The sequence below is a fragment of the Paroedura picta genome, chromosome 3 (assembly GCF_049243985.1).
Source record: "Paroedura picta isolate Pp20150507F chromosome 3, Ppicta_v3.0, whole genome shotgun sequence".
Classification (NCBI taxonomy): Eukaryota; Metazoa; Chordata; class Lepidosauria; order Squamata; family Gekkonidae; genus Paroedura; species Paroedura picta.
The window spans coordinates 3,213,304-3,241,210 of NC_135371.1; the positions used below are offsets into that span (position 1 = coordinate 3,213,304).

The 27,907-nt window shown below is 51.0% G+C and overlaps 4 protein-coding genes across 10 annotated transcripts in view; 2 read left to right on the top strand and 2 right to left on the bottom strand.

The window, feature by feature from the left end:
* The first annotated feature begins 423 nt into the window (after positions 1 to 423).
* On the top strand, positions 424 to 15,127 carry LOC143834095 (uncharacterized). Of its 3 annotated transcripts, XR_013229723.1 has the most exons (5): positions 424 to 596; positions 2,656 to 2,837; positions 4,162 to 4,376; positions 10,786 to 11,144; positions 14,018 to 14,133. XR_013229723.1 is itself a non-coding variant. In XM_077330686.1 (2 exons), exons 1-2 carry the CDS (start codon positions 11,168 to 11,170, stop codon positions 15,004 to 15,006), a joined length of 1,005 nt encoding a protein of 334 aa, XP_077186801.1. In that variant the 5' UTR covers positions 11,056 to 11,167; the 3' UTR covers positions 15,007 to 15,127. The 3 variants fall into 3 exon arrangements, 1 of the variants encoding a protein (XP_077186801.1); XR_013229724.1 differs by lacking the exon at positions 10,786 to 11,144 and having other exon boundaries at positions 14,018 to 14,148; XM_077330686.1 differs by lacking the exons at positions 424 to 596; positions 2,656 to 2,837; positions 4,162 to 4,376 and having other exon boundaries at positions 11,056 to 11,183; positions 14,018 to 15,127.
* On the bottom strand, positions 5,055 to 10,955 carry LOC143833933 (zinc finger BED domain-containing protein 6-like). 2 transcript variants are annotated; one of them, XM_077330272.1, is made up of 3 exons: positions 10,854 to 10,955; positions 10,124 to 10,206; positions 5,055 to 7,804 (listed from the first exon to the last, which is right to left on the bottom strand). In XM_077330272.1, exon 3 carries the CDS (start codon positions 7,792 to 7,794, stop codon positions 5,212 to 5,214), a length of 2,583 nt encoding a protein of 860 aa, XP_077186387.1. In that variant the 5' UTR covers positions 7,795 to 7,804; positions 10,124 to 10,206; positions 10,854 to 10,955; the 3' UTR covers positions 5,055 to 5,211. The 2 variants fall into 2 exon arrangements, with proteins under 2 accessions (XP_077186387.1, XP_077186386.1); XM_077330271.1 differs by having other exon boundaries at positions 10,766 to 10,913.
* A 3,050-nt stretch (positions 15,128 to 18,177) lies between the features above and the next one.
* On the bottom strand, positions 18,178 to 27,857 carry LOC143833996 (uncharacterized). Of its 4 annotated transcripts, none has more exons than XM_077330459.1 (4): positions 26,692 to 26,957; positions 22,832 to 23,657; positions 20,736 to 20,862; positions 18,178 to 19,923 (listed from the first exon to the last, which is right to left on the bottom strand). In XM_077330459.1, exons 1-4 carry the CDS (start codon positions 26,703 to 26,705, stop codon positions 18,941 to 18,943), a joined length of 1,950 nt encoding a protein of 649 aa, XP_077186574.1. In that variant the 5' UTR covers positions 26,706 to 26,957; the 3' UTR covers positions 18,178 to 18,940. The 4 variants fall into 4 exon arrangements, with proteins under 4 accessions (XP_077186574.1, XP_077186577.1, XP_077186576.1 ...); XM_077330462.1 differs by lacking the exon at positions 26,692 to 26,957 and adding an exon at positions 27,785 to 27,857 and having other exon boundaries at positions 18,179 to 19,923; XM_077330461.1 differs by lacking the exon at positions 26,692 to 26,957 and adding an exon at positions 24,446 to 24,578 and having other exon boundaries at positions 18,182 to 19,923.
* LOC143833827 (uncharacterized) overlaps positions 27,120 to 27,907 on the top strand; it is a 32,293-nt gene continuing 31,505 nt past the window's right edge. The window contains exon 1 of the mRNA XM_077330052.1: positions 27,120 to 27,363. The gene's annotated coding sequence lies outside the window, so the exon portion shown is untranslated. The remainder of the gene's footprint in view (positions 27,364 to 27,907) is intronic.

Genomic DNA, 27,907 nt, shown 5'->3' on the forward strand with positions numbered 1-27,907 from the left:
TTCTTGGTTTATCCTTTTGTTGTGAACCATCCCGAGCCGTGCTATGCAAACTGAATTTTTAAAAATAACAATAGAATAGTAGTATATTATTATATTAATATCATAGAATCATAGAGTTGGAGGGCCCATAGAGGCCATCTAGTCCAACCCCCTGCTCAACGCAGGATCAGCCCTAAGCATCCTAAAGCATCCAAGGAAAATGTGTATCCAGCCTTTGCTTGAAGACTGCCAGTGAGGGGGAGCTCACCACCTCCTTAGGCAGCCTATTCCACTGCTGAACTACTCTGACTGTGAAAAATATCATCACCATCCTAATCTGGAGAGACCCAGTTTGGCCACCCCTGCCTTATAGAGTGGTTTAGGATGCTGGATTGCTAACCCCTGGGAAACGTAGTCTTTTGTTATGGGTTGGTTAGACTTGGTTTTAAGCTAAAGGGGGGCGAATCATAAATTGTTGGTGTCCCCTTTAAGAGTCTTTTCAACAGGTGGAGATGATCTCTGTTACAACAACCAATGGATATAGGCAGAAATCAAGCTTAGGTTTGTTGCATGCTTGGGGAAGTGTTAGGAGACATTTGAGGCTTGGTCAGTTGGCGGTAAGCATTTTGATAACTTTTGATAGGCGATAATAATTGCATTTATGCATTTCTCAAAGTTGTAACAGTCAGATGTTTTTTGTTGTAGGTTAGAAGTCCTTTAAAAGAAGAAGAGTTGGTTCTTATATGCCGCTTTTCCCTACCCGAAGGAGGCTCAAAGCGGCTTACAGTCGCCTTCCCATTCCTCTCCCCACAACGGACACCCTGTGGGGTGGGTGAGGCTGAGAGAGCCCTGATATCCCTGCTTGATCAGAACAGCTTCGTCAGCACCATGGTGAGCCCAAGGTCACCCAGCTGGCTGCATGTGGGGGAGTGCAGAATTGAACCCGGCATGCCAGATTAGAAGTCCGCACTCCTTACCACTACACCAAACTGGCTTTCCTAAAATTGAGTTTTAGGAAACTCAGTTTTGAATATTACCACTGGGTAAGCGTTACTAGGAATGGTGTTTATATAAAGATTATTGTTTCTTCTCATTGGATGTTGTGCTATTATTAGAATCTGAAGAAGAATGTGATTCGAACAAGGACTACAATCCTGATGGCTTTTCAGAGGATTTGGAGAATAGGAAATAAAGAAGAGAGACCCAAACTTGCCTCAGCCTTTGAGGTTTCATCAGAAGCCTCAGTTGTACGAACTGTCTACGTACACAGATTGGCTGTTTAGTTCTTAGTTGGGATTTTGTAATGTTTCTGTGTGTCCTCTTGTTTCTTGGTGTGTGGCAGGATCTCTGCCACGGTGCCCCATGCCACACCACCACTTGGGGCAGGGAGGATTAGAAATTTAAATCATTTTTCAAATTTAAAAACTCACGGGTGTTTTCCACACAATAATGTCCCTTCTGCAGAAAACCCGGAAGCAAGACAAGTTGCTCTAGGAATCAAATGTACCGCCCAGAGCCGTCTGGAAGGGCAGTATACAAATCTAAATAAATAAATAAATAGTACTCTAGATCAGGGGTAGTCACCCTGTGGTCCTCCAGATGTTCATGGACTACAATTCCCATGAGCCCCTGCCAGCAAATGCTGGCAGGGGCTCATGGGAATTGTAGTCCATGAACATCTGGAGGACCACAGGGTGACTACCCCTGCTCTAGATACTGGAGGTCCCTAGAGCTACCATCAACACTTCCAGGTTTTCCCCGGAAGCGATGCCAACACGTTGTCACCGATGCTCTCCCACGTAAATCCCCAAACCCCCACAACAGGTGACAGGTTTTCCTAGCCAAAACTCTCACCCAGCTTCCTTATGGCGTGTTCCTCAGTTCTTCTGCCATGTGTTTTTCCCAACTTGAAAGGGGACAGGCAAAGTTTCTGAAAGCGGGTTTGCAAACTTCCAGGTTTGTGACAAATTTTTTGGTCCAGCTAGAGAGGAAGGATGAAAGTTCTTTCTCTGGCTTAAGTTGATCTTTAACCCCCCACGGCCTTCTACCCCTAGTTTTAGAGGGCGGTTTTTAATCTAATTGGTTTGTTGTTGGGTGCAAAGTCATGTCCGACCCATCGCGACCCCATGGACAATGATCCTCCAGGCCTTCCTGTCCTCTACCATTCCCCAGAGTCCATTTAAGTTTGCACCGACTGCTTCAGTGACTCCATCCAGCCACCTCATTCTCTGTCGTCCCCTTCTTCTTTTGCCCTCGATCGCTCCCAGCATTAGGCTCTTCTGCAGGGTGTCCTTCCTTCTCATGAGGTGGCCAAAGTATTTGAGTTTCATCTTCAGAATCTGGCCTTCTAAGGAGCAGTCAGGGCTGATCTCCTCTAGGACTGACCAGTTTGTTCGCCTTGCAGTCCAAGGGACTCGCAAGAGTCTTCTCCAGCACCAGAGTTCAAAAGCCTCAATTCTTTGACGCTCGGCCTTCCTTATGGTCCAACTTTCGCAGCCATACATTGCAACTGGGAAGGCCATAGCCTTGACTAAAGGCACTTTTGTTGGCAGGGTGATGTCTCTGCTTTTTAGGATGCTGTCTAGATTTGCCGTAGCTTTCCTCTAATTGGTTACTTGCTGTAAAAACACCAGATCTAACATACTGGGTTCTCTCCTCACGCTTTACTTTCTTTAGGCTTGGATTCAGCCCAAAACAAAGAATCCAAGACACTGAACAGCAAGCGGACCTCACCAGTTCTCCAACTTTTGGATCATCACTGAGCAAAATATGTATTCTTTCCCCTGCCTCATCTCTCTTCACCCTGCAAAGTTTTGTGAACCAGGAATGTATATCTTTCTGATGACCTGTCAAATCAGGCAAGATACATTTTTAGACATTTTTCAGATCTATTTAGATTTTAGCTTTCACTTGTGTTCTTAGATTTCTACTGTTAAACTATAACTCATTTTTAAAAACAATTTATTTTTCCTTTGTATCATGTGTCAAGTGATACCAGGTATTTGTTACATCTTAATTCACTTGCATCGCTTTGGCATGAACTGGTATATTTTGTATTTTATTTCTGTTGCTCTGGTTTAATGCAATAACAAGCTTATTACTACTGCTACAGACAGCACACCATTGCCAATGGCTCCCCCCACGTGTCCCCTTCACGTGTCCCATTTCCCACCCTCCCCGGTTTCCTGCTGGTTGATGAACTTAAATTCTCTTCTAGCACTATAAAGAAGCATGAGAGATATAGAATAAATGGGTGAAATGTTTCAGCTTGCTTGCTTATTGGCTTTTCACTTACCTAATAAGAAGGGGAAGGATGAGTCCTGAGGGGCTCTCACTTCCAGCTTCATGTGCCTGACAGTGTTTTTGTTTATTGCACGATGGAGTTACAAACAGGAAGTGGGGTACTTGTGGATTGTAAACTAAACATGAACAGGCAGTGTGATGCAGCGGTAAAAAAGGCAAATGCCATTTTGGGCCTTATCAACAGGGGCATCACATCAAAATCACAAGATGTCATAGTCCCATTGTATACGGCACTGGTCAGACCACCCCTGGATTACTGTGTGCAGTTCTGGAGGCCTCACTTCAAGAAGGACGTCGATAAAATTGAAAGGGTACAGAGGAGAGCGACGAAGAGGATCTGGGGCCAAAGGACCAAGCCCTATGGAGATAGGTTGAGGGACTTGGGAATGTTCAGCCTGGAGAAAAGGAGGTTGAGAGGGGACATGATAGCCCTCCTTAAGTATTTGAAAGGTTGTCACTTGGAGGAGGGCAGGATGCTGTTTCTGTTGGCTGCAGAGGAGAGGACACGCAGTAATGGGTTTAAACTTCAAGTACAACGATATAGGCTTGATATCAGGAAAAAAAATTTCACAGTCAGAATAGTTCAGCAGTGGAATAGGCTGCCTAAGGAGGTGGTGAGCTCCCCCTCACTGGCAGTCTTCAAGCAAAGGTTGGATGCACACTTTTCTTTGATGCTTTAGGATGCTTAGGGCTGATCCTGCGTTGAGCAGGGTGTTGGACTATATGGCCTGTGTGTCCCCTTCCAACTCTATGATTCTATGATTCTAATATAAAATTTAATAAATATAAATATATAATATAAGCCAAGTAGGTACAACAGCTATGCAGATACAGTGGGCAACCCCCCTAAATACTAATATCTAAGTTGTCAATCCACAGGTGTCAATGTCACAGAGCTCTGTCACATCTCCCTGGAAAGCACAATGCTCACATTCTTGTGACAGATGGGAAAATAGTTTGGCGGACTGCACCACAATCGCATTTGGGACCCGGCATTTTGTGACTTGAGGAGTTTGACTACAGAGATCCACCTATCAAACTTTATCTCATTTAATGAAGCCAATAAGCACAGATTTCTGCCAGATGCCATCTTGGTGAGTCCATAGGCACCCGTATAAATTCATTTATTTCATTAGAATTGGAGAGGATGTTTTAATCATGATCAGGTTTGACCCAAACAAGAATTATACAAACACATCAGTTTGTTGCAATGCAGCTCAAGTTAACTTCTAAAAAGAACATTTAATAAATTATAAGCATTTAATAAGGTTATCTGATATTTGTATAAATACAAATGATTTGCAGAATACTTTTTTGGTCAACAGCTTTTAACCTGGTACACTTGAAGTCAGCCTACAGTTACAGTTTTTTGTTATTTAAAAAAAATTAAATGAAAGGAAAGTCACAGTGAAAAACAGCCCTGGCAGTTTTGAAAGGCCAACGCTTCCTGTATTGAAACGCAATTCTAGCCGGGGGCCTGTAAGAGGAGCTTTGCTCAAGTGCTGGAATTGCCATCTGACTACTGCAGGGCTGGAGAACCAAGAACCTGCATCTGCCCCACTCAGAAATGGTTAAATACTCATGATTTAACCAGTCACCCAGTCCTAATTGTAATTGCTCACATTGTATAGACCAGGGGTAGTCAAATGGCGGCCCTCCAGATGTCCATGGACTACAATTCCCAGGAGTCCCCTGCCAGCATTCGCTGGCAGGGGGCTCCTGGGAATTGTAGTCCATGGACATCTGGAGGGCCGCCGTTTGACTACCCTTGGTATAGACCAAGGGTGGTGGCTCTCCAGTTGCCCATGGACTACAATTACCATGAGCCTCTGCCAATTCGTCACAGTTTGTCCACCCCGTTATATACTCTCTAGAGAGAAATTTGCATAAAAAGACGCCCAAAACAAATGGAAGAACAGGGTCCCATGACTATCTATTGACAACCTTATTCATCGTAAATGACCCGCTCAACACAGGCTCCTCCTCCTTCTCCCCATCATCCTGGTGGATCGTCCGGCAGTTTATGGGAATCGGGGGTGGGGCTGTAAAGCTTTCGGGAATCCACTGCCGATTCATGCGGATGAAGGACAGAACCTCAGCAGTGTGCGGAGAGAGGCGGTCCAGATTCGCACTCAGGTCGGGCACCGCGGCACTGAAAAGCATCTTGGAGCAGGTGCTGGAGGGAGGGCAGGAGACGTAGCGTAGGGCCACGAGGAAGAGGGACGGCCAGACATGCCGTTTCTCCTGCCAGTACAGTAAGGGGTCTGTGTTTGCCCCGATGTGTCCGGTGTAATCCCTCAGGTAAGCTCCCACCTCCTCTCTTGCTACCAGCGCAGCGTCTGGAGGAGAGCCAGCACTGGAGTGTGGAGCCTTTGCCAAGCCAAGCCTCACACACCATTTCGTCCAAATGCCGTCAGGGGACGACTGCGAGGAAGCTCTGCCAGTGGAGGGCAGAGGAGACAATGGTGCTTCTTCAAGAGCCAGAGACCCCTCGACAAAACAGGCAGATCTGTTCAGAGGCGTGTATTTTAGACGCGCCTCTGTCGTCGTCAGCTGGATCACATGTTCCTTTACAGCCTCGATCTGTGAGTCCGGGTCCCCTGCCAAAAACCGGGACATGGAGTCCTTGAAACGAGGGTCTAGGAAGCTCGCCGCTTGGTAACGTATATTCCCCTTGACCGCCCTCAGTTGTCCGCTGTCGTTCATGGCCTGCAGTAAGTCTGACGCCAGTTGGGCCGCGGCTGTGCCCTCGTCTCCCCGTTGACGGGCCCGGTCCAAGAAGTCTTCGACGTACCCCTCGATGACCCGGAGTAAGGGCAGGACGTGCCCCAGCGTTGCGCTGTCTCCGGGGAGAACGACCCCGGTGGCCTCCTTGAAAACCTCCAGCAGCCGCGCCACGTCCTGCATCAGCCTCCAGTCCCTGGACTCCAGTCCCTGGCCGATGATCTCCCTGTTCTCCGTCAGGTAATCGTCGATGGCGCGCCGGTGGGTGGAGAACTGCTCCGCCATCGCCAGGGTGGCATTCCACCCAACCGGATCCTGCTCGTCGAGACTCATCCGTTCCTGCGGGAGACCATGCAGGGCCTGAAGAGCCGCCAGACGGCGTCGGGCTTTGCTCGAGCTTTGGAGGTGGCCGATGACTTTCCGAGCCTTCTCCAACACTCGATCGACTGCCGTGCCGGCCTGCTCCAGGACCCTCTCGACGACCAGATCCAGGCAGCGGGAAACGCAAGGGACGGGGTGCAAGCTGGAGTCTGCCACTGCCTTTTCCACGGTGGCCCCGCCGTCACAAGCCACGCAGCCGGCTTCCCGGCGCAGAGGGCCCAGCCACTCTCCGATCACCGCTTTCATCTTACAGGCCACACGGCCGGCAGGGGGACTCTCTTCCAAGCCGCAAACAGCCAGCGTGGCGTGGCGCCGGACCAGGACGCCGACGGTATCCGAGACCCAGTGGGCCGTCACTGACATGTAGCTCTGCCTACTGCGGCTGGTCCACATGCTCACCGCAAGGTGCACCGCTGAGTCGACGGATCGCCCAAGCTCACGCTGCAGGGCCGTCCTGATGGCAGCGGACAAAGCGGGGACGGCGCGGGTGGCAAAGTAGTCGCGTCCGGGGACTCTCCAAGTGGGCTGCAGATGCTTCAGCATCTTCCGAAAGGAAGGCTCTTCTACGGCGGAGTAGGGCAACATCCCTTCGGCCAGATATTCGGTCAGAAACCTGCTGTACTGCAGAGCCACGGGGTCGGACGGAGGAAGGTATCGGATTCTCTCGAGCATCTCGTCCGCAGTCGGCTGAGAGGCGGTCGACTCCACCCCCGCAGGTGCCGGGTCTAGTGTGGGCATCAGGTTAGGGGGGACCTTCTCCATTGCTGCGACCATCCCTGGAGACGCCGCCCCGTCCTTCTTTGGCACCACCAGGAAAGGGTGGTGGATCTGCAGGTGTTTGTGCATGGCAGAGGTCCCTACCCTCCCGCAGCCGCCCTCCTTGCCGAGCCGCACCCGCATTCGGCAACGGTCGCACACCACCACGAACCGGTCCCGGTTGTCGATGCTGAAGTGCTCCCAGACGTAGGACGTGGTCTTCCGACGCTTGGGCTGCAAGGGGGCGGGTTCCGATTCTGCGCTGCACACGCCTGAAGTCGAGGCAGGATTACTCGTTGGGCATTCCTGCAAGGCAGGCGTTTGATAGTGAGCCACTACAGGTGAGCCCGGGTCCCGGGTCCCGGGCACAGAGGTCACGTCCTCAAGGTATTCTGCCATGGAGACGACCTCCCCTTTCAGGGCCTCCGTCTTCAGGTCAGCCACCAGCAGCTCAGAGTCAGGACCATCCAAAGACATCTGGGCTGTGGGATCCTCGGTCTTCCTCCCCGCCTGTGACAAGACGTGCTCTACGGGTACGATGACCTCCTCTGCAGCGTGGCTTCTGCGCCACTGGTAAGTTCTCGGGACCCTCTCCAGAGCCACCGTGGCAGCGGTGCCTGAGGCTGCAGCCGACCGCGTGAGACGCTTCATTTTCGGATCCCTGGAAACAGAGCAGACAGAAGACGGTTACCCGCCTGAAGGGGGGCAGACTGTTTGTGCCACTGGAGATTCAGACCCAAAAACAATTAGTTTATTTATTCATCCTATAAAATTTTAAAAGGAACAAAAAGATCAAGCCATACAAAAAGACACAATCTGTGTATGGCCCAAAATAATATAAAGGCGTCTTGAAGAAAAATTCTTCCTACAGTTGTCAGCTTAGATATTCGTTGTTCCAACAGATTCAGTTTTAATATTCCCGACTCCAGATAAAAAGGTAAAGGTAAAGGTCTCCCCTGTGCAAGCACCGAGTCATGTCTGACCCTTGGGGTGACGCCCTCCAGCGTTTTCATGGCAGACTCAATATGGGGTGGTTTGCCAGTGCCTTCCCCAGTCATGACTGTTTACCCAACAGCAAGCTGGGGACTCATTTTACCGACCTCGGAAGGATGGAAGGCTGAGTCAACCTTGAGCCGGCTGCTGGGATCGAACTCCCAGCCTCATGGGCAAAGCTTTCAGACTGCTGCCTTACCACTCTGCGCCACAAGAGGCTCTTTTTCAACTCCAGATATCCTCTCCAATTATAGGGACAAGCAGCTAGTTCAGTTTGTTTTGGTAATTCTTTTTCGGACACAGATATCTTCCTAAAAGACACTGCCCTTCATTTGATCTAGCACAGTGGTTCTCAAACTGGGGATCGGGACCCCTTTATGGGTCAAACGACCCTTTCACAGGGGTTGCGGCAAGGCAAGCAGCTTGGCCGGGGGGGGGGGGTGTGCGCCATCCACACAACAGCCTTGCAGGGTAGACCGAGACAGAGCGTTGATCTATCTGGAGCAGCAGAAAAGAGTGAGATCGGCCTGGTGGGACAAGAGGCAGAGCTGAACTGAGAAAGGCTGGGGGAAAAACAACGTATATACAATCGTGAACCATGGATCTTCACGCCATTGGTCGGTTTCGGTTTAATTTCTGTGAAAGAACCCTTGCAGAAATTAATGGTGGGGGGTCACCACAACATGAGGAACTGGATTAAAGGGAAGCGGCATGAGGAAGGTGGAGATCCACTGGCCTAGCAGTTTTTAAGATCTATTAACACTGACATCCTGAGCTAAATATAAAGGTAATTTTCTGGCATGACAACTGTATGAAGAACTTGTCTTCAAGACGCCTTGACGTTATTGTGATGTGCGCATGCATGCAATTTTAGGTTTTAACGCTGTTTGCACGATTGTTATGGCTTCAGCTTCAACAACAAATTCAATTCATTCAGTAATACACAGATTGTGTGTGTTTGTAGTGTAGCCAGGAGATTTGAGGATTGTCTCACAGCCAGGCAAGGGGTGTTTGTGAGGAATTTGCCCTTTTCAGCCTCCATGTTGTGATCTCTAGTGTCCCTTGGAGGAGCTACCACCCAAATCTTTGGCGGTCTCCCATCCCAATACTAGCCAGGGTCATCCTGCTTAGCTTCCAGAATTTAATGGGACTGGCCTAACCTGGGTTATCCTGGTCAGGGTAGTGATTAAAGTATCAGACTACGGCCCTGAGAACCCTGAGTTCGAATCCCCACTCTGCCATGGGAGCTTGCTGGGTAACCTTGGCCTAAGCCTGTCCTACTTCGCAAGGTTGTTGTGAGGATAAAAAGGAGCAGAGGAGAATGATATAAACCACTTTGGCTCCCTATTGGAGAGAAAGGTGGCATATAAATAAATATTTTTTTTTAATGATGCATATTTGTTCTACAGGCACATACTGTCCTATTTTTGATGTTTTCTTCATATCAGAGATGGACAAGTAGTGGCAATAAGAGCTCAGATTTAGGCAGGGAATAAATGGGGGCGAGATAGGCATGGGGGACAAAAGAAGAAGAAGAACTGTTTTTGTTTTTGTAGCCCACTTTTTTTCCTACCAGAAGGCTTCCCAAAGCGGCTGACACTCACCTTCCCTTCCTCTCCTGTGAGGTAGGCAAGGCTAAGAGCTTCTGACAGGACTGCTCTGTGAGAACAATTCTATCAGGACTGTGATGAACCCAAGGCCACCCAGCTGGTTGCATGTGGAGGAGCAGGGAATCAAACCCGGCTCACTTTGTTTGGGGAGTGATTGGTGTCAGACCACCATTTGGGGTTGGAGTCTGAGGCAGGGAGGTTTAGGGACAGCTGGGAGCACAGCGTGGTATAATGCCATGGAGTCCAAAGCAGCCGCTTATCTCCCGAAGAATGGAGCCCAGGGATTTTCTGTGCAACTGCAGGATGTAAAAACACCAGCAAAACAAATCTCTTTATGGATTCAGTAACAGCAATTACAGCCAAGAGTCCTGTGGTACCTGGCAAGGTGACGGCCGGAGCATTCAGGGGACGAAGTGAATTTCAGCGTGGCTCCAGAGCCTTCTCCGACTCATCAGGGGAACTGCAAGAACAAAAGCAGAATTGGGTGCCGTGTCAAAACCTGCCCAGGGAATCAGCAGTTTAGGGGCTCAGGTAGCGTCTCCGGAACGGGCCTTATGGGTCGTTTGAACGAAGTGGCGGAAAAAGCTACCAGAGAATCAAGAAAGGGGCCCTGAAGTTCTCCGCTGATATTTTCTCTCTACAGTCTGACTTTCTCAGAGGGGACAGTAGACACCCCCTAAAAATGTGGGGATGAGCAAACAGATTTCCTGCAGTGGTGTGCTGATTTTGAGAAGGAAAAGGGTGTTTGGAAGCTGCTTTGGGTGGTAAAGCGCAGAATATTTTACAAAATAGCTCTTCTCCTCCAGGTTCCTCTTGCTTTGCGGCTTGAAGAGAGGGATCAATTTCTTCTCACCATGGGGGGGGGGGGACGATTTGGGTATTGCCTATCTACTCTTCCCCCCTCCCTGCCAAACCAAGTCTGTCCGTAGCCTGTAATGTCTTCTCTTGCTTCCTGGCAGCCAGGATCCATCTTCCTGCCGTCCTCTCCCTTCGGAAAGAGGGTTTGCCTTCAAAATCACCTTTCTTATTTCTCTTGCAGGGGAAGAGGAGCCTGGTTCATTGAGGTTTCTGGTTTTACTTTTCAAGGAACAAAATGAGAACGGCAACCTCGTGAGCGCCTCTGAGACCTCTCCGTTCAGCGCAGCCGCTGCAGGCACTGCTCTTACAAAGGCCAGCCGGAAGGAACTGTGGGCCACTGCTTGTTTGGTTCCTGGCAAGGAGGAGGAAGGATCCACTGGGATGTGTCTTGGCCCGCTCTAGGCAGAGGCGCCTGGGAAGATCGGCTGCTTTAACCCTTTAGCTGGCCCAAAGTCTTTCTTCGTCCTCACTACAGGAGATCTCACAGGAGCCAGCCGGATGCAGTGGTGAAGAGCGACAGCCTCAAATCTGGAGAACCGGGTTTGATTCCCCGCTCCTGCTCCATGTGCAACCAGCTGGGTGACCTTGGGCTAATCACTGTTCTCTTAGAGCTGTTCTCACAAAGCAGATCTTCCAGAGCTCTTGGCCCCACCTACCTCACAGGATGTCTGTGGTGGGGAGAGGAAGGGAAGTTAGAACGATTCTACACAACCTGTAAGGCAGAGCTCTTCCGTTCAGGCTTTTGGTTGGGGCCAAAGTTAACACCTATCTACCTACGTATTCTCGGCCCCACCCACCCACCTATCCATCTATTTAGGTATTGATCCACTCCCAGACCAGCAGGAATTAAAGGAGAACTCCAGCTATTATAAGAGACACTCTGTGGAAGTAACACTGCTGGTTTTACCTGCTATTTTATTTACATTAATTTTAAAACTTATTTGTCCCATATAATAGAAGGGCAGCTAACAAATGTTTCACACATCGGAGAAGCATTAGCCACTCTTTCCCTTCCCTCAGTTTTAAAACGGAAAAGCTGCTTCTAGGGATGCCAGCCTCCAGGTGGGACCTGGGGATCCCCGGGAATGACTGCTCATCTCCAGACTACAGAGATCAGTTCCCCTGGAATCATAGAGTTGGAAGGGACCTCCTGGGTCATCTAGTCCAACCCCCTGCACTATGCAGGGATCCCCCAAAACCCAATTGCTCATCCACTGTCACCTGCCACCCCCTTGAACCTTCACAGAACCTTCACCCCCTTGAACCTTCATAGGAGAAAACGGATCTTTGGAGAGGGGGAGTCCATGGTATTGTGCCCCACTGAGGGTCCCTGTCATCTGCAGGCTTCAATTCCAAATATCTAGGAGTTATTATAATTCAGGGGTGGCCAAACTGGGGCCATCCAGATGTCAATGGACTACAATTCCCATGAGCCCCGCTAGGTTAGCCAGGTTGCCAGCCTCCCTTCGGGAACTGGAGAGCTTCCTGAATTACATCTGATCTCCAGACTACAAAGATCATCTCCTGCTGTGGATGGTGTACTGCAACATTATCAAAACCCCCCTCCCCCCAGGCTGCTCCCCCTCCCCAATCTCCAGAAATTTACCAGCCCACAGCTGGCTTCTCTGACTTCGACAAGAGTTAAGCCACAAAGCTCAACTCCTAGAGAGGCCAGAGAGAAAGACAAGACAGCCAGGTTGGGCGGAGCTCCACACTGCCCCCCCAGCAGCCCCCCACTGCCCCCCCCCAGCAGCTATTCCTTCAGTAGCCGGGAAGAGGGGGAAACTCACCTCTGGCAGCACATCTGGCAGGAGAGGTGAGGGGAACTCATGAAAGGTGGATAATGCCTTGGGGGGCAACTCACCCCAGTCTGGGTCTGGTGGTCCCATAGCCCTCTGCATCCTCCGCAGGGCAGGCAGGCAGAAATGGAGACTAGACCCTCCCCCTGGAAGGGGTGATTCCTGGTGAGGTTCATGTGCATGCAAGTTTATGCCGGGTGCCCCTGGAGGCACACCTGGCTCTGTTGCTTTGGTCCTGCAGAGCTGCCCGCCTGAATCATTCCACTTGCAGCAAGGAGAACAAAGCCAAGCAGAGAGAACTGATCAGGTTGTGTTAGGGGAAAAAAATTCACAGCCAGAGTAGTTCAGCAGTGGAATAGGCTGCCTCAGGAGGTGGTGAGCTCCCCCTCACTGGCAGTCTTCAAGCAAAGGTTGGATACACACTTTTCTTGGATGCTTTAGGATGCTTAGGGCTAATCCTGCATTGAGCAGGGGGCTGGACTAGATGGCCTCTGTGGCCCCTTCCAACTCTAGGATTCTGTATGTGGATTCCTAACCTATCAAGGGCCTTCTTGGTTACGGCAAAACTTCGGCATTTCCTTGCAATCCTGCCTCACCAAATGTTTGGAGATTTGAGGAGTGGTACAGTGCTTGAAGAGGGCAGAGTGCGGGGAAGATGTTAGAACAGTTATACACTCTAGGCTCCTTCTCCTAGTCTCTGTGGTCCTTAAGACAAAGACTGGGGGAAAATTCCTAGAGCGTCACTATGTGGAAACTATTTTTCTCCTCCTCAATTCCCCAAGGACAAGAAATTGGGACTGGGGGTTGACAATTACCTTCTCCTAAAATAGAAGGCCTACCCCAGGGAGATTGGGCTGTCCCCTCTATCAGAGTCCTGAACCAGCAGCTAAAGGCTGTCCCAGTTTAATCCAGCATTAATTTATCGGCCGCCAGTTTAGCTTCTGAGATTTGATGGGATTTAAGGAGAAAAAAAAAACCAACCTCTGTATTTGTTACTAACTGGAAACCTCTTGTAGACTTTTCCCATGATATTGGGGAAAATGAATTGATGGTGTATGGTTTTTGAGGATTAAAGGGAGGGGGGAAATATGAGTTGATAGAAAAAAGGATAGTGGTGTAGCAGTTAAATAGTTAAAGAACTGGGTTTAATTACCCACTGCTCCACATGCAGCCAACTGGATGACCTTGGGCCAGCCCCAGTTCTCTTAGAGCTGCTTTCCGAAAGTTCTCTCAGAGCTCTCTCTGCGCCACCTACTTCACAGGGTGTCTGTTGTGGGGAAAGGAAGGAAAAGGTGTTTGTAAGACACTTTGGGACTCCTTCAGATAGTGAAAAGTGGGGTATAAAACCAGTTCATTGTCTCTTCTTCTATATAATCATAGTATAACTGAGAAGTGATCTGATATATATTTGTTGCAAATAAACACAGAAGCCTTCATTTTTCCTTTTTCCTTCTCTGTTTTTCTTTGCTTTCCTTTTCCCCCCTATTACCGTATGTTTAAAACATTTCTATACATGTTTAAAAGAAGATTTGATGAGACTGAGCTAGCTTTGGCCATCCGGGGAAGGGCAAAGCCATCTTAGCGCCCATGTAATTGTCTATTTTATTTTCCCAGGCGATGAGACGCAGGATTTTTCCACAGACCATCCTGAGGATCTGGATCGCCTACGAACTGACAGGAACCCTTCCAGGAGCCATGCAGAGGACGCCATCTTGAACCTTCAGCAGCAGCCCCAGACGTTCTGGCCTAACCAGTCATTAGACGCCGTGGTCAATTCGTCTCCTGGCTGGGAAGGCTTGGAGGACCACAGCAAACCCACCGGCCAACGGAGGCCCCCCACGACAGAGACGCAGACCAAGAACGGCAAAGGCCTCAGCTGGAGGACAGATTTCGTGACCAGCCGGAAAATCCCTACGAAACAAGACAAGCCCTACATGTGCTCCGAGTGCGGGAAAGGCTTCAGTGTGAGTTCCGACATTATCCGGCATCAGAGAACCCACACGGGGGAGAAACCCTACAAATGCTGGGAGTGCGGGAAGAGCTTTAGCCTGAGTTCTGATTTTACCAGGCACCAGAGGATCCACACTGGGGCGAAACCGTACAAGTGCCCCGAGTGCGGGAAAGGGTTCATTCAGAAGCCCCACTACATCGCCCACACAAGGAACCACACCGGGGAAAACCCATACCGGTGCCCCGAGTGCGGTCGGGGGTTCACCTCCAGCACCCTGCTCATCAGACACCAGAGAATCCACACCGGGGAGAAGCCGTTCAGATGCGCCTGCTGCGGCAGGAGGTTCTGTGCCAGCTCGAACCTCGTCACGCACATGAGGGCGCACACGGGAGAAAAGCCGTTCGAGTGCCTGGAGTGCGGGAAGAGCTTCAGCCAGAGGTCCACCCTGATCGTGCACGAGAGGACCCACACGGGGGAGAAACCCTACGTCTGCCTGAGCTGCGGCAAGAACTTCCGGATGAGTTCTCATCTGATAAGACACCAGCGGGTTCACACGGGAGAGAAGCCGTACAGGTGTTCGGAGTGCGGCCGGAGCTTCAGCGCCAGTTCACACCTTATCAGACATCAGAAAATCCACCTGGGGGGGAACTGATGAACCGCAAAAGGGGTGCATAAATCCAGCTGTTGACTCAATGTGCCATTCTGCGCACTTCCTTGGACATGAATTCCTTTGAAATGAGGGAGAGGTTTCTAATAAATCCCTTTTGAATTGCTTTCTTCTGGATCGCTGGGCCAGGGTCAAATGACACTCCCCCCCCAGGAGAAATAGGCCTGGGGGTTGCCTCCCTCCATATAGTACTGTATGCCACCTGTAGCCAGTGGCTCTCTTTGACCTTGAATGGGGATGATGCTATGCCAATTTAGGGTCAGTCCTCTCTAATAAACCACTAGAACAGCGTGGTAAAAAAAAGTGGCAGAGTCTAATCTGAAGAGCTGGGTTTTATTCCTTGTTCCTCCACATGCAGCCAGCTGGGTGACCTTGGGCTGGACACCGTTCTCTTAGAGCTGTTTGCAGAACAGCTCTGTGAGAACTCTCTCAGACCCACCTATCTCGCAGGGTGTCTGTTGTGGGGAGTGGAAGGGAATGGGGTTTGCAATCTACTGTAGGACTCCTTTGGGTAGAGAAAAGTGAGGTATTAAAAAAACCCAGCTCTTCTTCTTCTTCTGAAACACTGATTAAAGAGAGACAACCTGTAATCTGGAGAACTGGGTTTGATCTCCTGCTCCTCCACATGCATCCTGTTGAGTGATCTTGGGCTAATTATAGCTCTCTTAGGGCTGTTCTCCTAGAGCTCTCCCAGCCCCATCTACCTTACTGGGTCTGTTGTGGGGAAAGGAAGGGATTGGTGATTGCAAGATGCTTTGAAGCTGTTCCGGTAGTGAAAAGCAGGGTGCAACAAGGCCCCTCTTCTTCTTCTTCCTGTCACCTTGCTCCAGGGTAGGAGTCTTAAGAAGGACGCAAACACAGGGCTGCCAAGTCAGGTTTCTGGATTCACGGTTTGGGGTGGCTGTGGCTCAATGTTAGAACATTTGCTCAGTATTTAGAAGGTCTCAGATTCAATCCTGGGCACCTTATAAGAGAAGCCAGGTCAGATCAGGCCAACAGCCCATCCAGTCCAGCCCTTCTGTGTCACACAGTGGCCAAAACCCAGGTGCCCTCAGGAGGTACTTTATTGCCTCTGAAGGTGGAAATTCCCTCCAGCCGCTCTGGCTCGAAGCTCTTGATAGATTTAACATCCATGCCTCTGTGGAATCCCCTTTTAGGGATTTTAGGGATTTGCGTGGTGTAGTGGTAAAAGAGGGGCGGCCTCTAATCTGGCAATCTGGGTTCGATTCCCCACCCCTCCACATGCAGCCAGCTGGGTGACCTTGGCCTAGTCACTGTCTTTGTTCGGTCAGTTCTCACAGAGCAGTTCTCTTAGAGTTCTTTCAGCCCCACCTACCTCAAAGGGTGTCTGTTGTGGGGAGAGGAAGGGAAAGGTATTTTTAAGCCACTTTGGGATTTCTTCAGGCAGTGAAAAGCAGGATATAAAAAGCCAGCTCTTAGAATCATAGAGTTGGAAGGGATCTCCTGGGTCATCTAGTCTAACCCCCTGCACTATGCAGGACACTCACAACCCTATCGCTCATCCACTGTCACCTGCCACCCCCTTGAACCTTCCCAGAATCAGCCTCTCCGTCAGATGGCTCTCCAGCCTCTATTTAAAAATTTCCAAAGATGGAGAACCCACCACCTCCCGAGGAAGCCAGTTCCACTGAGAAACCGCTCTGACTGTCAGGAACTTCTTCCAGATGTTTAGATGGAATTTCTTTTGCATTAATTTCCTCCCATTGGATCTGGCCCTCCCTCCAGAGCAAGAAAGAACATTTCTGCTCCATCCTCCATATGCCAGCCTTTTAAATACTTGAAGATGGTTATCATATACCCCCTCCGTTGTCTCCTCTCCAGGCTAAACAGACCAAGCTCCCCCAACCTTTCCTCATACGTCTTGGTCTCCAAACCCCTCACCATCTTAGTTGCCCTCCTCTGGACACTCTCCAGTTTGTCTACACCCCTCTTCAACTGGGGTGCCCAAAACTGAACCCAGGACTCCAAGGGAGGCCGAACCAGAGCAGAGGCTAATTTCCTTGGCTGTCATTAGATCCTCTAGCAGGGAATTCCACATTTTAATAGCTCTCTGTGTAAAAGAATATTTCCTTTTGTTGGCCCGGAACCTACTGCCCATCACATGACTGGTCTATGCCCTGAATCCCAGCATGAGGAGGCAGAAGGGGCAGGGACACACTGGCCCAACCCACCATGTGATCCCTCAGTGTGGTGGAAATGCTCATCCATATGCCCCTCCTGAACATCGCTGTGGGAGCTGCCCCTGCACGATGGCACCATGTAGGCAGCCTGGTGGTCATGCAGTGGTGGGACGGGTTCAGGACATTTGGGCTTTCACTCCCTCCCGGTGAGCTGTTTGGTGCCCAGATGGCTCACCCGCCCAGGGTGCGCACAAGAAGCTGGCATAACCTAGTGTGGGGGCGCCTGAGTTGGTGCATGTGTGTGCAGTGGTCCCCACTGAAATCTTTCTTGGCACCAAAAGAGTGTTTTTTTTTTTTAAGTAGTTGGGTCAAAGACTTCTGACTGGGCTACTGGAGATTTGATTGGCTGTGTAGCCAGCTGGGTAGCGTTGGGCTAGTCACAGTCCTGAAAGTGCTGGTCTTCCTTTCATTTTTGCTGTTTGTTAATACTCCAGGAGACCCGGGTGTAGTCTGCACAGGGTTTTCTTCCCACTCCCAGTTTGAATGAATCCCTGCTGTCTACACGGAATTTGATTTCCACTTTGATTTGGGGGGCTTAAAATTTTCTCTCTGCAGCATGTAGGATTGATTCGTGGTGACCCCACCTTCCCCCCCGCAATATCCTGGAGTGGACATAAGCCTTGATATTTGAAAGACCACCATGAGTCATTGTGTTGACAGCTCCTTTTTGCGAACTAACTTACTGTGCCTGGGAGCAAAGGAGTCTTCCCTGATTGGCTAGGGCGATCTATTCAAAGTCTCCCTGGTTCCCGGGTGGAAGGCTTCCCTTAAAGTGACTGCGCTCCAGAAGCCCTAACTTCTCTCAGCAGAGATTTGCCTCTTGCTTCTCCCCCCACCTCTGCTGCCTCCAATCCTCCCCTCCCCCTTCAAGAAACGAAGAGCCTCCTGCTGTGCTTGCCTTCCTCCCTGTTCTGATCTTCCCCAATCACGTGCAGAACACTTTCTGCTTCAATGGAGGGGGAATAGAGGGAGACCCGAATTCAAATCCATCTGAATTCAGCAGGATCCACACCGGAAAAAAACAAAGTAAGTGCAGAATCAGCCCTATTCTCTGTCCACATCCTAGCAGGTACGTACCCTCACTGCTCCTGCTTTTTGTCGTAATACAGTTTAAGGATTAAAGAATCTTTATTGAACCCCTTTTCATTGCTCCCTTCCCCAACAGGGCAGTGTGCCTGCAGAGAAGACGGCATGTTGAAGCGATCCACGTACTACTCCGAGAAAAGCCAAATTCGACAAGCTGTACTAATTAGTGTTTGCTGATTTTGCATGATTTATTCCATTGGGGTAGCAGTCCTGGGGAGGGGAGTTATATCCCCTGCATACTGGACGGCCTGTTCAGTGACCCTCCCCCCCCCCCACACTCAGCCACAGCTCTTGTCTTTTCACACCCCGCCAGATATTGCCTGTGGCCTTCCCAGCATGCCTTTGTGCCTCTGAGGGGACAAGAGACTTACTTCTTTAAGGATCTTCGAGATGTCGAGCTCTGCGTCGCGTATTAATTCTGGCACTTTGGGAGTGCAGAAAAGTTTGTGGCTTGAAGTAAACCATTTTTAGAGAGCCATCCTGTCTGGCAGACACGGCTAGTCATCCCTGGGGGGAAAAGAAACAAATACCCCCCCCCTACCCATACACAAACACTTCCGTAAAGCTTCCCTGTCCGATCTCCCCAGGCCAGCGTTTACTCGCCCTAGGCGAGTGGATGTTCTCCCGCTCGCCTATAGGTAACCCCACTCCGTGTGAAGGAGGACGCACATGTGGCCAACCTTCTGGGCGGTGAGTTTTTGAGCCGTTTCGGCAACTTCCTCCTTCGCAGGGAAGCCTGTCCCGTCATCGGCGCAATCCTGGTAGGGGTTTGGCCTCGCGTGCCTCCTCTCGTGCGTCCTGCAGTGGGAGCGCTGGCTGAAGCACTTCCCGCAGTCGGGGCATCTGAACGGCTTCTCTCCCGTGTGGGTCCTCCGGTGGCGGGTGAGGTCCGAACGGTGGCGGAAGGTCTTCCCGCAGTCCGAGCAATCGTACGGCCGCTCCTTGGAGTGCATCCACTGGTGCCTGGCGAGGAGCGAGGGGTCGCCGAACTTCCGCCCGCAGTCGGGGCACCGGTACGGCTTGCCGCTGGCCGTGTGGGTCCTCTTGTGCACCACCAGGTTGGAGCTGTCGCTGAAGCCCCGGCCGCAGTGCGAGCACTTGTACGGCTTCTCCCCGGTGTGGGTCCTCCGGTGGCGGACGAGGTAGGAGTTCTGGCAAAAGCTCTTCCCGCAGTCCAAGCACTGGTACGGCTTCTGGCCGGCGTGGATCCGGCGGTGCGCGATCAGGTTGGAGCGGTCGCTGAAGCTCCTCCCGCAGTGGAGGCACTGGAAGGGCTTCTCCCCCGTGTGCGTCCTCCGGTGCTTGAGTAAGTCAGAACTCCGGCCAAACGATTTCCCACATTCTGGGCACACCTTTTTCCGCCGGTCCTTGTGGGCCCGCGACTGGGCTTCCTCACGCTCCCGGCCTTCCCCGTGGCAAGGGGCCGGCTTGCAGTCTCCCTCCCCTGCCTGGCCCCCTGGCCGATTCTCCAGTTTGGGTTGACTGTCAAAACATTCCAGGTGCTCCGGGGACAGGACTGCCCCCTCTGCAAACGTCCCGGAAGAGTCTTCTTTCTCCGGATTTTTGCGTGGAGGCGGCTTCTCCTCCTCATTCTCGCTTGCCCATCCGTTGCCTGCTGGCATTAAGCAGAGAGAGAAATTGACACTGGTCCAGCCCAGGTCTAGTGAGAAATAATTTAAGCTGGAGCAATGGGCGTGGTGTGGGGAAACCCCTGAAGGTGCCAAAATCCTGTGTAAATCGACATGGGTTCCCTGCTTTTAATAGTTATAGGGCGGGGAGAATGCAATTCATGGCACTGAAGCCCTGGGGAGGTGTCCGTGGCCCAGAGATTGAGCATCTGTTTGGCATACAGCTTTTGAAGTCAGTTGTTACCCGCCCTGAGCCAACCCAGAAAAGGGTGGGATAGAAAGATAAAATTATTGTTATTCTTATTCTTGTGCAGAATTTTATTACTTTAAATTTATTTTTGAGATTTATTCCCCGCCACTCCTGAGCCACCGCATGGCGGGCTACAATAGTCCGTCATAAAATATCCCAGGTTCAATCTCCAGTTAAAAGGATCAGGCGTGAAGGACCTCTGCCTGAAATTCTGGACAAAAGGAAACAAGGTATTTCATGAGTTATTTCATGAAGAAGATGTCGATTTCATGTAAGATAATAAATGCCAACAAAAAAAAGAAAGTCAAGACGTCGAGTAAAATTGATTTTGACCTTAATCAAGTCTTCTTCTGGACTTGGATAACTCATATTAATAATAAGAATTATTTTTTATACCACTGCCCCAAGGAATCTCAAAGCGGCTTACAATCGCTTTTCCTTCCTTTCCCCACTACAGACACCCTGTGAGATAGGTGGGGCTGAGAGAGCTCTGACAGAAATGCTCTGTGAGAAAAGCCAGTTCTTAAACAACAGTTCTTAAACGCCCACCTAGGGAACTAGCTTCTCCGTCGCTGTCCTGCTTGGTTTCCCTATACAGCTGCCACTGCCCAGCATCCAACAGGGCCTGTTCTGCCTTGGGAGCCTTCCCCGGCATTTCTTGGAAAGACCTCGGCCCCTGCAATGGCAACGAGACAAATTCCACTTTAGAAAAGAAGCAAAATTCTCCCGATTTCCTTATTCAAAGGTATGCAAACATGCTGACTTTCAATTTTTAAATGATTTTTAAAATAATTTTTAATTTTATTAATTATTAATTTTTATTATTAAAAATTAAAATTAAAAATTATTAATAATTTTAAAAAATTAATCACCAGCTTAAAGCAAGAATAAGAGAAGACCACTAAATACCAAGTCCTATGAATAGAGTGATAAAACCTTATATATGTCATTTCTTTAATCTGATTACTATATATATTATATATATAGAATCATAGAATCATAGAATCATAGAGTTGGAAGGGGCCATACAGGCCATCTAGTCCAACCCCCTGCTCAATGCAGGATTAGCCCAGAGCATCCTAAAGCATCCAAGAAAAGTGTGTATCCAACCTTTGCTTGAAGACGGCCAGTGAGGGGGAGCTCACCACCTCCTTAGGCAGCCTATTCCACTGCTGAACTACCCTGACTGTGAAAAACTTTTTCCTGATATCTAGCCTATATCGTTGTACTTGAAGTTTAAACCCATTACTGCGTGTCCTCTCCTCCGCAGCCAGCAGAAAAAGCATCCTGCCCTCCTCCAAGTGACAACCTTTCAAATACTTAAAGAGGGCTATCATGTCCCCTCTCAACCTCCTTTTCTCCAGGCTGAACACTCCCAAGTCCCTCAACCTATCTTCATAGGGCTTGGTCCCTTGGATATATATAACATATATATGTTATAATATTTATTTATATTGTTAGCCATCTTTACTATGTTTCTTTCCCAGAAAACTCAACCAACAAATTATTGTTGAAGACAAGTTTACATCTGGAGGGCCTTTTCTGTGGCAGCCCCACAATTATCTAACAATCTCCTCGGGGACCATTCATGCACTGGGAACTTCATTGCCCCAGCTCCTGTGCAGGAGCTCAAATGGAGGGCAGATGAGGTGCACCAGGCCAAATGCTCCCCCATGTGGGTGCAGGAAGAGGTGGGGCAACCTGCCATGACTAAAGCTCCAGCCTGCAGCCTGGCATGAAACCTCCAGTGCATAAACGGTCAGGGAGGTGCAACTGGCCCTCTCATGGCCAGGAAGCAACTGAAGACAATTTAGGACTGAATTAGTAGAAAAGAGCAAGAAACAAGGACCACCTTAAAGACTAACAACATTTGTGGCAGGGGATGAGCTTTCATGAGCTCACTTCTTCAGATACAGCTAGAATGAAAGCTCACCTGTCCTTATATCTAGGACAGTGGAGTGATTTCAGGTGCCAAATGACAACGGCAGGCAAATGACATTTGAAGAGCAGGTTTATTTATTTATTTAGATTTGGACCGGTAACTTCCATTTCACTGTATCTGAAGAAGTGAGTGCGTACCCAGAACCTTATGCCTTGAATGAAACTTCAAGGCAACGCTGGTCCTGAATTTTAGTCTATAGCCTTTTGCAGTGAAGGGAAAGGGAGAAAAAAAGCCAGGAGCTCTCAACAAATGGTCCTTACTGTCCCTCTCCTGGTGCCCACTGCCGGTTTTTTCTCTGTCAGGCTCTCTCAACGAGCTTCCCAAGAAGAACAGCAGGCTTTTTGTACTCCAATTTTCACTACCTGAAGGAGTCTCAAAGTGGCCTCCCATTTCCTTCCCTTCCTCTCCCCACAACAGACACCCTGTGAGGGAGGTGAGGCTGAGAGAGCTCTGAGATAACCACGACTGGCCCAAGATCACCCAGCTGGCTGCATGTGGAGGAGAAGAAGGGAATCAAACCGGGCTCCCCAAATTAGAGGCCACTGCTCTTCACCACTGCACCTCAATGGACAATTGGGGTTGTGCAAATAAGGTGCAACGCGGATGGAGCCCAGGTTGACCATTGCCTCTGACCGGGCCTCTGGCCTCCCTCTTCAGGCCGTCCCTCCGTTCTCAACTCACAGCTCAGACGACAAGGGCTCACCTGCTGCTCCCACCTCTCGGTTTCTCCCTGCCTCTCCAGGAAATCCTCGGCCAGGACGACGGCCTGCGAACAAGTCCCCGGCCCCCCTTCCCGGACCCAGCTCTGGACCTCCCCTGGCAAGATGGTCAGGAACTGCTCCAGGATGACCAGCTCCAGGATCTGCTCTTTGGTGTGCCTCTCCGGCTCCAGCCACTGACGGCAGAGTTCCCGGAGCCGGCCGCAAACGTCTCGGGGCCCTTTGGCCTCCCGGTAGCAGAACTGCCTGAAGCGCTGGCGTTGCTTCTCCGGGCCTAGGGGGTCACCCGTCGAGACCTCGGCTTTTAACTTCTCATCGCCCCCTTTCTCTCTGGCTTCCAGGGCGTTGCAGGTCTGCGGGAGCTCTCTGGCCAAAGGCCGGCCCGCCCAGTCCCCTCTCGGCCACAGCCACGAGTCGGTGACGCCCTCCAAGGGGCACCCGAAGGCCTTTCCGTTTTCCTCCCACGGAGCGGGTGCCAGCCAGTGTGGATTCCCCGGCCCTGGGTGCGGGGGCTGGATGGCCTTGAGGAACTCCTGCCAGGGCCCGTCCCAGCCGTCCGGCACGCCCTCCTCGGGCTCCTGTTTCACTTGTTGTGGGGCGGCCCATCGAGGAAGGCCCTGCGTCGTCCCGTCCTGAAAAAGAGGGGCAGCTTTTCCTGTTCCCTTTGGGCCCTTCCTGGGCCTGGGGCCCGCGAGGTCTTCGGGTCCCCCAAGCTTCCCCTCCGGCTGAACCCCTTGCTCAGGCACAGGGCGGATCTGGAGGCCTACAGATGTGGCGGTCTTTCCCACGGCAGCCATCCTCTCCCGGGGCCTAGAACAGAAGAACACACAACCGTGGCCTCGGTGAGCCACCATAAGGACCGACGCAACCCAGTTCTCTGAAAAGCCACGGGAGGCAGAAAAGTCGAAAATATCTCATGCGCTACTTTCCGGGAAAATGAACGTCGGGTACAAAACTAGCTTTCAAAATCCAGCCAGGTTGGAGTCCCCGCGCCTCCACACACAGGCAGCTGGGTGACCTTGGGCTAGTCACAGTCCTGCCAGAGTTGGCCTCCCAGTGCAGTTCTCTCAGAACTCTCTGGGCCGCACAGGGTGTCTGTGGTGGGGAGGGGAAGGGAAGGCGATTGTGTGCCGCTTTGAGATTCCTTCGGACAGTGAAAAGCTGGGTATAAAAACCAACTCTTTTTCTATTTCTCCCAGCCAGGGTCTGGATTCTGCAGGGGCGGACATGCAAGCCGTCCCCACGAGCCCCTATGGGGGAGCGATCCGATGCCCCAAGACGTCCTCGGTAGGCTCACGCTCCGGCGGAAAAAGGAACTGGCTCAGGCAGATTCTGGCCACGGTGGCTGCTCAAAGGAGAGCTGCACCTGTTGGACTCCAGCCATCCCGGGGACACCTGCGGAAAAGGAGGCTGTCCTCCCTCCCTCCATCCTCCCCCACCCTGCCCCGCCCCCCTGCGACCTGGGGATGCATCCCAGGCTGAGTCAGCAAATAAAAATCACAAAATAATAGAAAGCTGAGCCAAGAGAAGCCCGGCGGGCGGGGATTGCAGCCCCAGATCTGCGCACGGATTCCCCCTCCGGGTCAACGCAGGCCCACCTCCTGCACGTCGGAACGCGCGTCTCGTCCTCTGCAGCCCTCTGCAGGCGGTCCCGGGCCAGCGCCCCCTCCCACGTGGGAGGCTGGAGGGGGGGGGAGATGGCAGGCAGGCAGGAAGTCCGTCTCTCCAGCTCGCTCGCTGTTTACCCCCCTCCCCGCCTTTCCCACGGCTCTTTTAACTCCGTCGGCGCCGATCCGCCGCCTCTCAAAGCCGCCCCCTCCTCCTTTCCTTCCAGGCTTGCAAAACGCAATCAATGGCTTGCTGGCGCAGGCAGACATCCGCCAGGTGCAGCATGGGGGTGGGTGTTGCATTGCTGGATCTCCGACCGCGGGATGAGGGTGAAAAGAGCGCCGGGCGAGAGATCTGAAATTTGTAAGCGCCTCGGGGCGGAGGAGGAGGAGGAGGAGGAGGAGAGCCTCAGGCAGCCGCCGCGGTTGCCACCTCCAGCCTGGTGCGGCGTCATGGGTGGCGGAGACTTCCACAAAGGTGGACCCAGGTGTGGGCCTGAAGCAGCGATGTTTGAGACTAGTTTCACCTTGGAGACCAACCAAGCTTTAGTCCAAGGCTTTAGCTTCCGTGGGCTTGTATCTGAGAGCAGGGATTTGAACCCAGAGCTTCCCAATGAATAACATTCTGCATAGGGAGGGTAATGCACTTTCAATGTCCTTTTGCAGGTACAATTTTCCTTACAGGGCACTGAAAGTGCATTATCCAACCTGTGCAGAATGAGTAACAAACTGGGGAAGCTCTGGGTTCAAATCTCCGCTATGAGTTGCAGCAGGGTCCCCCTCAGACCTGGAGAAAAATGCCTGTTCCTTTTAAGGGGGGTGGGGGGTTGCCTTCAAGGCGACCCTGTAGAAGGGCTACCATATATTTTTTTTAACTTATGAAAAAGTCTTTTTGGATTAGAAGGGCAGGGGGTTGGACTAGATGACCCAGGGGGGTCCCTTCCAGCTCTGATTCTGAATGTTCCTAGTTAGTCGCAGTGGTCCCAGGGGCACCCTTAAGACCAACATATTTTAATTCTGGATATGAGAATTAGGTTGCCAGGTCCCGGTTGGGGTGGAGACGGCAGAGGGTGGTTTTGGGGAGGGGGTGGCACTTCAGTGGGGTATTCTATCCTACCACCCACCTCAGAAGCGGCTGTTTTCTCCAGAGGAACTGGTCTCTGTTGATGAGCTGTAACCCCGGGGGATCTCCAGTTCCCCCCTGGAGAATGACATCCCATATACCCAGAATTAACCTTTTGTTGATCTTTAAGGTGCCACTGAACTCAAATTTTGTCCTATCGTTTCAGACCGACGCAGCTACCCCCTTGAAACGCCCAGTCGCTTCTTCAAGGCAAGACTAGTTCAGAAGTGGCATTATCAATCCCTTCGTGGTGTCCCATCCAACTACTAATCAGGGCCAGACTGACAAGGTGAGGCTAGCCTGGGCCATCCCAAAAATGCCCTGAATCAGTCCACAAATAGGAAGCAGAAGCAGGAGGACCTGGGACTTGGCCCCTCCTCTAGTCTGCCAGGCTCCACCCCTCACCTCTCAGGCTCCGCCTCCAGAATATCAGATCCCCAAGCCCTATATCCAGTGAGGGATGCTTTCCCCTACCCCATCCAAATATTAATGTGTTGGGGTTAGCATGACTTTTCAGTCAACCTTTGACTGGGTTTCACATCCTTCCTCAGTCATGGGTGACTCTGGGCCTACTGTTTTGCATTGGTTGGGCTTTGGTCTTATTCCAGAGGTGTTTAAAATGAGGCTATTGATTAGCCGTAGCTAATAAACCGAACCTCCCTGCATAAAGGGGATAAACAGAACCTCCCTTTATAGTGGCAGTTTACCACAGAATGCCGGCTATTAGAGTGAACAATGGGGGAAGGTCCGTTGAAAATCCCTCGACTGGGGGCTTTTCCAGAAGTAACCTGTTGTCCACTGCTGGAAACAGGAGACTGGGCTGGATGAACTTTGTCTTTCTCTGTCTCCTGTTAGCCTCCCTCACAGGGCTGTTGTGAGAAGAACATGGTGGAAAGGGGATGTTGATTATTCTGAGTTCCTTCAAATATGGGCAGGATATCTTTCTTGGTATAGTGGTTAAGAGCGGCATCCTCTAATCTGGAGAACTGGGTTGGATCTTCCACCCCTCCACATGCAGCCAGCCGGGTCACAGTTCTCTTAGAGTTCTCTCAGTCTCGCCTGGAAAGGCATTCCAGGCTGAGTCAGCAAAGAAAAATAAAATATTTAAAAATACCTCAAAGGGAGCATGTTGCGGGGAGAGGTAGGTGCTTGGAAGCCGCCTTGAGACTCCTATGGGTAGTCCAAACCCAGGTGCAAAAGACCAGCTCTATCTTGTGCTCGTTGCATGAGGAAAGCTACACCGGTTGAATTGCTGCCTGTGACAACAGCGGCTTAATAAGGCCAGGATGTCTGCTAAAAAAACAACAACAACTACAACCCTGCCTGGCTGTCAAATTCAAATCTGAAGGACCCAAATATTTTGGGATCCAGGAGTAGCAGCCGTGTTGGCCTGAATCAGCAAACCAGGTGTGAGCCCCGTGGCACCTTGAGGACCAACCAGCTTAGCACCGCCTTCTGTGCCCACGCCCGCTTCACGCACACAAAAGCTTAAACCCACAATACAACTTGGCTGGTCTTCAAAGTGCCCCTGGACCCAAAACTTTCTTTGGAATGGGTTAAGGGCACAAACGTGGCAGTCCTAGAGAGGCCCTTTAAACACAGGTCCCACTTCTCCTGGGGATGGGGAGGAGGATGCAGGGGCGGGAAGCCGCCTTCCTTTTCCAGTTCCTGCCCCCTCTCCCGTCTCCCCCTTTCCTGGAAACCAAGCAGCTTTCCCCTAGAGGTTTTCCCCTATGGTGACAATTCCATCCTTGGGTGGGTTTGCCCGGCCGACTGCAAAATATTGGTGAGTTTAAAAGGGAAGATGGGTAACAAGAAAGGGGGGGGGGGAGGAGAGAAAGAACCTACCAGAGAGAAGTAACAGGGGGGTTATATGCAACAAGTGGAACCTCCATGTGCAGGTGCAGTGTATCTCTGAACACCAAATGTCTGTCGGCAGGTGCATGGTGAGGGTGGACTGTTCCACGGGGGCTTCGTTTGAGGGGTTCTTGGGCAGATCCAGGCAGCCACTGCTGGACAAGGGAATGAGGTGGGGGGAGAGGGGAGCATGGCCAGTTGGCAGGGGCTCATGGTAGTTGTAGTCCATGGACATCTGGAGAAACACAATTTGGCCACCTGTGGCTTATTATGTGGCGTTGTTTTGCACTGTGTAATTGGCCTTGAGTTGCAGCATGAGAAAGCTGGGCTCTCGATAAGAGAAATGTTACCTGTAGCAGATAGACTGCCCCTGTCCAAGGGGGGTTTCTCCCAGCCTTGTTCCTCTCTGCCTGGTACAAATCTGTAACAATCCCCCATTTCTGTTAGTTCCCGAAAAAATGGCTGCTTTGAAC